The sequence below is a fragment of the Gymnoscopelus microlampas genome, assembly GCF_963454915.1.
Source record: "Gymnoscopelus microlampas genome assembly, chromosome: 16".
In the NCBI taxonomy this organism is placed as follows: Eukaryota; Metazoa; Chordata; class Actinopteri; order Myctophiformes; family Myctophidae; genus Gymnoscopelus; species Gymnoscopelus microlampas.
Window position 1 is genome coordinate 32,911,847 of NC_139953.1, and position 11,801 is coordinate 32,923,647.

General features: G+C 42.4%; 1 protein-coding gene across 2 annotated transcripts in view; it reads left to right on the top strand.

Moving 5' to 3' along the window:
- Nucleotides 1–11,089, top strand: part of cdc42bpab (CDC42 binding protein kinase alpha (DMPK-like) b) — a 104,601-nt gene extending 93,512 nt beyond the window's left edge. For both annotated transcript variants that reach the window (XM_084083063.1, XM_084083064.1), the window contains 3 exons: nt 32–149; nt 576–733; nt 6,587–11,089. In XM_084083063.1, coding sequence (XP_083939189.1) covers nt 32–149; nt 576–733; nt 6,587–6,718 — 408 coding nt within the window. In that variant the 3' untranslated portion in view covers nt 6,719–11,089. The remainder of the gene's footprint in view (nt 1–31; nt 150–575; nt 734–6,586) is intronic.
- The last annotated feature ends 712 nt before the right edge of the window (nt 11,090–11,801 follow it).

Consider the following 11,801-nt stretch of genomic DNA (forward strand, 5'->3'; position numbering starts at 1 on the left):
GTGTGCCCTTCTCTGTATGTGTCTAATCCAGAACGTACGTGTTCAGGAGAACCGTGCAGGCTTCAGCGGTTCAGTCAGCATCCCCTCCATCACCAAGAACCGGGCTGAACCGGGCCGGTCCATGAGCGCCAGTAGTGGACTGGGCATACGTAAGTATTTTATAACCACAAAGCCTTTCTCCTTAGAGTTCAGTTAAAGTCGCTTCAGTGCCATACATTCAATTTAATCATGTGGGACCAACATATGAAGCAACAAAAACCACCACTCACTGTGCGCTGTGGGGAAAATATACCTGCTGACCATGGTGTCTCGAAGAAAATATGTGGGGTCCTCATTTCAGAGGATTTCTTTAACCCATTTCTCATTGGATAACCAGTTAGAGAGAGTTAGAGGCCAGTTAAATTAGCTCAAGGAACGTGTTCTCAAAAAACAAAGTACAGTATCACGTTCAAAGACACACTTTGCCATTCTCACTCTCCATATCTCCTTCCGTTTTCCCTTTCTTCCTGTTAACTTCCCATCCATCTCTCGCTCTCTCTCGCTCTCTCTTTCACTGTCTCTGTCTCTGTCTCCAGGTTCGTCTTCCCAGAACGGCAGTGCGTTGCGTAGGGAGCTGTCGGGGGGAAGCTACGGGTCCAAGCGCCAGACAATGACCTCTCCCTCTGAGAGCTCGTTGTCCTCCGGAGGGGGCATGGATTGTGACGCCGCCCCCCTCTCCCAGTTCGACAGAGAGGTGAGTGATTATTTCTGAATCACTGTCCTGTACCGAAATTGCATTAACACATTATGAATAATAGCTGCCTCCAGCAGTAGGTGTGTACCATAGCACTGAATAGTGTTATTCTACGTACAAATAGGGTGCACACAATAGCACGGGGTAGCAGTGTGAACCAAACTCTTAACACAACGCTGAAAGTGATAATGTCACAATGTGTTCCATTGATCTTTACGATACTGTATACAATACTGTACTGCAGTAGAAGTGCTAATAGCATCTGATGGCTGTTTTTTCTATTTGATTTGTAGATGCCTTTTATTTGATTTGAATACAGAGTTGATGGTCTGTCCGGCTGCATTAAGCTGCAAGACTTTCTGTTAAATGTTCCTCATCTTCCCAACAAGCACTTTAGATAGGTCGATGATGTCCTAAAATGCTTTTGCTGCTTAGTAACAGGTTTCCTAGTCATACCAATGTAGAATTTGCGCATTAGCCTGTCAGATAATTGACAGACGTATCAGATTGTTGCCTTGTGTCCCATCTGCCACATACTGTACATCCTAACCTCTGCGTGCAGGCCTCTCACCTCATCCCAACCCCTCTCACTGATTGGTTAGTCTCCCTGTGATGTCACATCTCAATAGCAGCGCTACATAGCTCGGCCAGCTAATATCTTTGCCTTCATCCCTACTAGTGGCTCTGGTTTCCGAGCCTTTGGAAAGCAGAGCCAAGGAGTTTAGATGGGTAGCTATTGCCTTAAATCACAGAAGGTTTTTCATGCACTGGACAGTGTAATCGTCCTACTTTTTAATGTTTTTCTGTGCGAATGAATACAATGTAAAGGTTAAACCTTACCACTGGGCAGTGGTGACAGTAACACTGCCCAGATTGACTTCAACAATTACGCTTTATACGGGACAATTTATAATATTTATAGTTTTTTGTTTTCCCCATGTCTTAGTTAATTTTCTATAACTTTGTAATATTGCTACCTAGCTACATTGCCATCTAATACAATTTTCCAGTATATAATCTAAGGTTGTGGAGTATATTTAATAGCAGAAGGAAAACACCTGGGATCAGAGGTAGACTTTAAGGGTAGAGTTGGTGGTTATAGGCAACGTCTACCCCTGTCCACCCACGCATCCTCAACTGGCTTCTGGAATTGCCTTCCATTTTTCCTGTGGCTCCCCCCAGCATCCCCTTAGCCCCGCCATGCCTGGCCCCTGGTTTCTCCATTGCGCCCCATTTTGCCCCATTTATCGTCCCCCCCCCCCCCCCCCCCTCCACCCTCGACCCAGCTCTCTGCCCTCCTCCACCTCGCCCTGCCATGCCCTCTCCCACCCCGGCATGTTGTCTCTGGGCTGGGCGTTGAGTCTTGACTTCTCCTCTGCAGTGGCAGGCGGTTTCACCATCGGAGAAGACCCCCGATCTGAAAAGGGCATTAAGGACCCTGCTTAGTAAGATGAAGGTAATGTCAAACAACCTCGCAAACCGCACTGAATCACCTCACCAGCCTGTGGTGGGAGCACTGACAGTGCGCTTTGAACATGCGCGCACATACAGTAGGCGTTACAGATGCAGCATATCAATGGCACACATATTCACATGCAGACACTCCTAGAGCAGCATGATGTATGTTTAAAACACACACACACGCAGATAAACGCACCCACACGGTCACGGTTTGCGAATTTTGACACCGGCGCCACGCCCCACCCCTCCCCCACGCCTCACTTCCTGCATCATTTCAAATTATGCCATTGTGAGCAGCATCTAATGGCTACTTGTCACCAGCCTGTCCTTCATGGGAGCCTGGACCATTGATCTGCTCCATCTCTGTGGCCCAGACATGGCCTGTCTATGTCACCCAGCCCGTCTCGCCTCATTGGCTTGGGTTTGTGTTGCCGCTGTTGGAATGGTGCCACGCTGCCACTCAGCCATTCTACCTACTTGTACTTTGTACCACTGCCCCGCCCGCCCAAGTCACCCAGCATGTCTGCTTCCATACTGCCCCCTGGTGGCCTGTTCATGTTTCTGAACCATGAAAACAAAATACTGTACAATTCTGAGCACATCTAGGACATAAGCCTATGGATCTATTGGTAATGAAATAGTTGGTTCTGCAGAATTACTACACAGGATTCTCCCTGGCGTGAAGTGGTGTTGATTGTGCTGTTATCCATGAAATGTCACCAAATAATATCTCCTGCATTATAGATGGGATCCATTGGAAAGCGTACGCTAGATGGCGCTGTGGCACTGTTACATGGTTTGGGGAGAATCCTTGTGCATTTCCCTTATGCAGTTGAATGTTCAAGGATTGGTAGACAGTCAAATCGTCAATGTTAAAGGGGATGTAAGTGATATGTTTTTGTAAAAAGCTAAATATATTTATTCATTAAAAGAAAAGAAAAAGAATGTGAAAGCTCTATATTCTGATAACAATCTGTGCTACAGTATAGTACAGAGTGGTTCTTCAGTAATAGGGGTCTCCCCCTCTCTTCAGCTCTTCAGTTAGCAGATAATAGAATTTCCGTTTCCTTTTTTTTCAAATTGTATAGTGTTACAGGTCCAGTTTTGTCTACTAATTTTTTGGTTTCATCACCTACAATTTCACTCGCATCCTGTGCGTGTTTTCTTTCCTATTATTTATCCATGGATAAAATTAATATCCCGACCTGAAAATGTATTCCCTGTTCACTAAAGAGCTGGAGAGACTGGGAGACCCCTGTTTCTGGACAACACAAGAGCAATGGAATGGAGCAATCGCAATATAGAGCTTTTTATCACTTATTTTAACCAAGAAATATCACTTACACCCCATTTAATTTAACTCTTGACAGTGTACAAATAGAACCAAATGGATCCACACATTTTGTTCCATTTTTACACTTTGCCAATTAACACTGGGGATTTTGCAGTGTTCGATTGGACAATGCTGAGGGAAAAGACTTAGTCACCATGTTACAGTTGACTTTTTAGGTGGGTGGTATTCAGTTTATCTTAGGTCAATGCACGCACAGTCATCAATGCGGGGACATATTCAATCAAGGTGTTACTCCGAGTTATGAGAAGCAAGTATTCCATCAAAATTGCTATTGGAACTAATAGGCTAGGATACTGTAACTGTAGTCCCGGGTTTCCAGAAGGTGGCATACCCGTTTGAAATGAGACCATAAGATGACATTAGGAGTCAATAGAGACAGGTGCTGCCATTTGTCCATAAGAAACATGCATGCAATGGTCTGGTTTTTGGATGGTTTCTGCTCCCAATAGAACTGAGATTTAAAGGACTAGTCCGGATTAAAATAACATATAGCCTTTTTTCTTACTTATATTGATCCCAAATGACTGGCTTCGCTACTGGGGTCGCTACCACGTGACACATGTTGACGCCCCTTTAGGATTTTTTGCTACGCACTATATACACCCTTGGTCTGTTTAGCAGAATACGGCGGCTCGTGTTGGACAACCAAGGCATGGATGTGTGTGTGTAATGACAACTAATAACAGATTAATGAAAAAGAAAAAACACTTTTGACCGCAACAAATAGCATAAGTAGCGATATGCTTATGGACTCTACTCTATGAGGGCTGCTGGGGAAACTGGACGACAGGGGCAATTCTGTAAATAGACCCCATGGTCAGTCATTTGGGATCAATATAAGTAGGGAAAAAAGGCTTCTGTATGTTATTTTTGTCCGGACTTGTCCTTTAACCCTGCTTCAAATGCATGTCCAGTCACCCAGATCTCTCAATTGATTTTTAAAGGGACGTTGTGACATTTTGTATTGTACTTCTTGGTAAATTGTGGAATGATCACCCACAGGCACTTGTCACGGTGGGTAAAGACATATCCCACTAGAAATGGAACAGTTAGTTAAAATTCTACTAGTCTCTCGAGTCGAGAGAGACTCACACAATTTTCAAATGCTTTTGTCATACAGTCTGTGTAACGGACCGGCTGAAAATGTTAAGAAACTACAGTGGATGTCCGCCTCCCACCCCACTTCCATTTTGTCTTTGTAGTCGTGTAATTTCGTCCTGTCAATAAAATTTGTGGACACATAATGTAACTTGCGGCTTAGCAGAAATGGACATTTTAAAAATATATTTTTAAGATATGTTTTTAATATTTTCGTGAACAGAAATTACAAACGAACCACAGCTGCTTTTCTTGGCTTTCAGAAGTTACAGAGAATTTACAGACTTCATATAGCATTCAAAGATTGTGGAAAAGTTGTCTGGCTTGAGAGACCATTAAAATTCCACATTAAAATGTAGAATTAGATTACTAAATAACCCTTTTAGGTTAGCCTTTTCCCCCATAATGTCAAAAGTGCCTGAAAAGTGAAAGAATAACCAACTATGTAATTCAAAATGTCGATCTTCTTTTTAAAGCGTTTACTTGAAAGAATGGTATTTATATCATTGTGTCCCCAGGAATGTGTCACAACAACAATCCACCTCTTAAAATAACAAAATCAAATCAGAGTTGAGGATTTTGAACCCAACATCAAAGTCTCAATTATAAAAAGACATTAAATTGGCTAATTCATTTGATTTGGCTATATGAATGTACCCGAGACACAAGAGTACCTCTCATTCCATTTGGACCCTGAAGCCAAATGTAATTGGGGTAATGTAGTCTATGAAGATGCGATAATTACACAAACCCTGATCTAGCGGAAGGAAGCATCACTGAACTGTAAAGAGACGCATGCAAACATAAATATCACTGAACTGGAAAAATAGGCATATGTAGGCATACAACATTGGCATACTTTACATAATTGGCATAGCTTACATAGCAGTCCCATGATTGTCCAGTAATGCTTTGTGCCAGTTTAGCCAGATGCTGATGTCTTGAAAATAGAACAAGGAGGGGTGAGACGAGAGGTTAAACCTGGTTTTGCTGTCGTATTAACCTTACCTCTCACCCCAACCCACCCCATCTCATTTTTACTACCCCTGCCTATGTGTTTGTTTTTCCTTCTTCAAATCAGTTCTGGTCAATCGAGCTGCTCAATGGACTGATGATGTAGAATGTGCTAGAACTGTTGGGGCACAGTGCAATACACAAGCTGCCAGTCAGTGCAATACACAAGCTGCCAGTCAAACACTATGATGAGGAATGGCAGCAATTGTTGACTCTGGTTGAAAGGAGGAACCTACACACACACACACACACACACACACACACACACACACACACACACACACACACACACACACACAGACACACAGACACACACAGCACAGAGCTCTTTGAGATTTGCAATGACCTGGGGAGCCCAACTGAGAGTTGTTTGTTAGTGCAAACAAGATAATTTAATCTCGAAAGTAACCATGCTTACGTGTATTGTACTTGTTGTGTGTTATTGGATTACATGTGATAGCCTTTGCCAAATACATTCTACTCTAGTTTCCTAGACTTAGTAATGAACCTTGTGGATCAGTATTGCATATTAACTGACCTAATTATCTTTTTTTATTCTCCCTCCCTATTTTCTTCCCTATCTGTTTATCCGTTCATCTCTTCCTGTTTCTACTCTCGTTTCCTCCATCAACCCCCACTCCCTCCATTTCTTTCTCAACCTTTGTCCTTGTGTCTGTGTTTATCTCCCTCTGTACTACGCTCTCTCCTCTGCTGTCCATCTCTGTTCCCTCTCTTCATCATCTTTATCATCCTTAATCTCCAACCGCATCCTTTCTGTCCACTGCTATTTCCGCCCTCTCTCTCTAATTTTACATCCATCTCTACAACCCCCTCTTTTCACCCCCCTCTCTGTTCTTGTCTCTGGTCATCCTTCTCTGTTTCAACACCATTCTCCTCTCCCTCTACTCCTCTCTCCTCTCCTCCAGGACTCGGACTCTCCGCGTCACTCCACGGCCTCCAACAGCTCCACCTTCAGCAGCCCCCCTAGCCCGGCCTCCCCCCACAAGACCAAGTCCCTCTCACTGGAGAGCACAGACCGCATGACCTGGGACACATGAGCCCCCGCCACACACTTCACTAACAGACTGACAGCACAGGACTCCAATCCCCATCCACTCTGCCCTCCTGAGCCCCTCCCCCAACCCCAACCCTGTTCCCCTAGGGCTCAGCCTATCGTATCGTATCTAAAAAGAAAACCAACCCCCCCCCCCCCCCCACTGCCCAGAGAACTGCACCCATACTGTCCACTGGTCCCTTTCAGAAATGCTGTTTTGTCTCAGTTTGACCTTTTTTTTGCCCAACCAACTTTTTGTCCTATTTGGCCCTCCTCAGCTCCCAGACGGGTCCACACCAACATAGGGAAAAGGCACAGTCATCTCTGAGAATTACAGGCAAATCTTGGGGTGCAGGCTGTCTTGTGTTCAACAGATGGTCTATTGTGTGGCAGCGTGTGTTTGCGAGCGGTGTGTTTGTATGCTTGAGAGGGCGTGTCCATTTACATAGTGTGTGTGTGTGTGTGTGTGTGCGCGCGTTCAAAGTGTTTATTAGGAAGGGGCGTATAGTATACGAATGATTAATACAGTACGAACGGCTGGCCACCTCGATGGGCTCAATTTTGTTAATAGCCACGTTAAGCAAAACGCTGAGCTTCGTTGACAGTACTTTGATCGCAGCCCCCCATGATTTCCCATGATTCGACACACTCAAGAGACCCTCCAAACCTCAAGATGCTACAAAACGAAAAAGAAGAGGATTATTACTTAACGAAAATGATTTGTATTTGTACATAGGACCCTTTGGGTTTTAGAGGACGATGTTTTAATTTATTTATCAATCTCAGACAAGGAAAGGGGAGGCGCTTTGTGGCCCTGCGTGAAAGAGTGGATTTTTATCCCACAACTCCTTTACTTCCGTGTGCCGCTTTCTTTTTTGGATGTTAGTCGGAGGCGGTCGAAGCTGCGGAAATTGAATCTGTGACTAAAAAAAGAAAAAAAATGGAGACAAGAAAAGCAATTATGTTAATTTTCCTTTTTCTTTGTTCATGAAAGTGATATAAGTGCAGTGACTTTATAATTTGTTTACCATCAGCAAAAAGCTATAGGCAGCGATAATAAGCAAACACGAGGGGCAGGGTTGTTTATAACTTTAGCTGACCCTGCCGGCTTCTGGTCGCTCGAGAATCTTCGACTTAGATGCGCATAGAAGCTGAGGGAACATTCAATATGATACAGTATCATCACGGCTCCTTTTATGCTACTCTCTCCTCATTGGGCCAGCGTGAGTGACATCATCGTCCAACATTCTGGGACCATTCCTCCATGTAGCGTAGACCTTTTCATTTTTGCAAAAAAGAAAACGAAAAAAAGAACAAAAATCACCACTGTACAACCAGACCAACCTATCTACGACACCCAAGTTCCATCACAATAATGTACATAAGTTCAGAGTAGAGAGTAATATATGGTAAGGAAAATACTATAGAGAAAATACATGAGAGACGAAAAACAAATCCTCGTTCCTTTAATTTTTTTTCTTTTTGTTATGAGAGTGATTTCTTTTTTTTGGGTTGTATTCACACAAAAGCCATTTTAAACCACTTTCCTGTTTTCGTTTTTACGATTGCTTTTAGATTTGTCTTTTTTTATTATTATTATTATTGTATGTATGACACACATTGTCGGGTGTTATCATCCCCCCCCCCCCCTTCTCCCCCACTTTGGTTTGTGTTCGAGTGAAAAAAACTCATATATGGGTGAACACTACTGCCCAATGCCGTAGAGTGAACGTGCTTTTATCCAAAGCAATAGTGCTTTCACGCAGATCCAATTACACATGTACAGTACGTGCTGACATATTCAGCACACACGGACGCGTGTTACACACACACACATATGTTCACAAGTAGTGGTTTATGCGGTGAATGCCTTGCCCCCTCCCCTCTCCCTCTTCCTGTCCGTGGCCCTGACTTCCAGGTGGGGAGGATGGGGGTCCTGTGGGAGTTTTGTATATCGCCATCAACCCTCAAGTGTGTGTGTGTCCTGAATTCCCTTGTGGTTCTCCGGATCTCAGAAACCCCTAGGTCAGTCCCTCCGATGTAGACGAGACTTTGGAGGGAAAACTTGTTTTATAACCAAAAATATAAAAAAAAACTTGATTGGTCTTCATACTTTATTTCTTTCTGATGGCCTTAGCATATTTTAAAGAATGTCTTGGACGAGTGACATGAAAAAAGACACTACAGTTTAAAAGTTATTCACTCCGGTCTTCAGTCAGCACTAGGACATAAAAACAAATGACATGACACTAAATGTACAAAACTGAAAACGGTGAAGCTACAAAAAGATCAGCACTTTGGTTTCTGTCATGGTCATAGACCTCTCTCTTTCTCTCTCCCTCGTGCTGATGCAGGCAGCACTGTGTGAAATACTGTCCAGTAACCTCAATGCTAATCATTGCATCTGTACATCGTGGGCTTTCTGTTTTGAGTATCTTAAACAGCAGTGAAAAAAGTCTGCATTAACATTGAAATGGCAGTTCCTCAAGGTGCCTCAGTCAAAAGCCATTAATCTTTTCAGTATCCTCACAGGTTCACACACGCATCGGTAGCAGATGTGTTGAAGTATGGCTCATAAGGCATTACGGTATAAGATGTTATTATGGTATACTACACTATAGTACGTTGTGGCTTTAAGATTTCATATTTATCATGATCTCTAATACATGTGGCAATGTCTGCAATTTTCTGAGGTGATAATAGTCAATTAGTGGGAATGTAGCTATATGATATGCCTCTGCCTGATGATGCACTTCAAGTAAAGGCTGTTTTATAGTTGTAAGACGTGCCTGTCGACAGTGTCGACTGCCAAGGATTGTTTTTAAATTTGAGAATACGTTATTTTTGGCAGTCAGCACTGTCGGCAAACATGTCAAGAAAAAAATGGCGTCATTGAGGTACCACACCGGGGGTCTTGGGGCTCTTAAAGTGCTTTTGAGATTTGTAGGAGCAAGTGAATTCTGAACATGTCACATTTGATTTTCCAGTTGTTGCGAGAAAGAGCAGCAGCCTGCTCTCTCCTTCTCCACATTAGATGTGTCAAAATCACTGCTGCACTTGGTAATTGACATGACCACTACGAGAGTATTTGTATTTTGGCAGATCATTTTGATGTATGTTGTTGATTAGTGCTGCTGAAACAAAGGGACCTTCTCTTTCTGTCTGTGTTGGAGATTGAAAATGTACCAACCGCCCTTTTGTTCCCTGCTTAAGACAGTACATTCTAGTTAGAGGTTTTCTGACATTTGAAAGGGAAACAGATTTGAAAGGAATTTGGGTTTCATTCCAAATGCCAAATAATGACAACTTTCCAAAAGCTGCACTGCAGTGTTATTCCCCTGCTGAATGGCAGCCTATGTTGCCCTAGATGCCCCATTCCAAGTGTTTATATATAGTTTTATATTGATATATATTGAGATATATATATTGATATATTCCATTCAGAGTTGCAAAGCTGGTTTTATTCCTAACACAATCACCTCTTTATGAATGGTTTTATTTTTTTAAGCTTGTTGTAACTCATTTTTCCACACCTGCTGGCTGGACTTCCATCTGTAGAGTGTATTAAGCGAGGATGAGGAGAAATATCTTGGCCATGTTATTTTGCTTGGCTAAGTATTTTATACTGTAATGGAAAATGAAATCCCACCTTTACGAGAGAGGAAACAAACTCAGGAAACGTCTAAAACCAATGAACTTATTCATCGTAATGATGATTTAAAATGAGCGTGATGAGGCTTTGGAGAGGAGAGGGGAGGGAAGAGGGGATGGAGGAAAGCAGAGAGCATACATTTAGCTGTAGTGTTGTAGATGTTGACCAGGGTTTGAGACAGCATAAAAGACGGGTGTTTTATGAAATCCAATATGAACTAGTACCAGGGTGAAGGTGAGAGGTGGTTTGACCCCAGTTGCAGGCTGGTGCCACAATGGTTAACCATTTAAAAGAAAATGTAGGGAAAAAAAGGAAAGAAAAAAATTAACGACAAAAATCAAACGCCTTTGCATTTCAGTGAGGTCTTATCTAAACTACGTCAATATTATTTTGCTCTTTCATATCATATTACACTTTTTTTCCCTTTTTTTTAGGATTGCTTTGTAATAATTTGTACAGTTTTGCATGTTATAGATGTAATCATTTTTTGTTTTTCGGTTTGTTGTTTTACTTGGACTGGCTCATTTTTGAACGGTTTGGGCGTTTCACTGAGGATAACCCACTACAGGGGATGTAGATTCTTTTTTGCACAAAAAAAATATTTAAGGTGTAAGGTCAACAAAAAATAATGTATGGAACTGGCTGCCACGCTTATGTGGACAACTCATTATATTAACCTGACTCCGATGTATTTCAATAAAGCGGAGGGCTGTTACAAATGGAGCTCAGTGTCTTTTGTGTGGTTGTTTTCAGAAAACTTAATTCACAAAAGTGAACTGTTTCTCATGTCTAGTCTAATTCAATGGCAAAACAAATGTGTTTCTTTTGTAACTCTTGTGTGAATAAATGTAGCGAAATGGACCCGTGGTTAGTTACATTGCTACACTCTTAAATGTTAAATGAACACTGACAAGTTTGACCACTTAACCCCAACATCCATATTCTGCATGAAACTTTCGCAGAAAATTGCAGATCTACAAGCTTGCAACGCGTTGCAACCTTATACTGTAGATCGGTTTTCGGTGAAGATACTTTAAAGTAGACCGAAAATAGCCACGAGTATAGAGCTAATTTCACTTGTTAAATCTGTATCTGAGGTCTCTCTCCTGCTTGGAAGAAATTGGTATCCTGACGTGAAAAGGCATTTTCAGTTTACCAAAGAGCTGAACCAAAGAGCTGAAGAGACCGGGAGACTCCTGTTACTGAACAAACACGCTATAGCAATGAGTACTAGAGCTATTTAACACTTATTTTAACCACAAATATCACCTACCCCAACCTTTAACCAAAAGTACAACTCTTTAGAAGTTTCCCCGAAACAATAGTTACATTTGCTTGGCTATATTCCTTCTTCCTCACTAAATCATTACCAAATCCAGTGCTGTCTGAACCATAAGTAGCATGCTGTGTCGCTGGGTAGCTCAGTTGGTTAGAG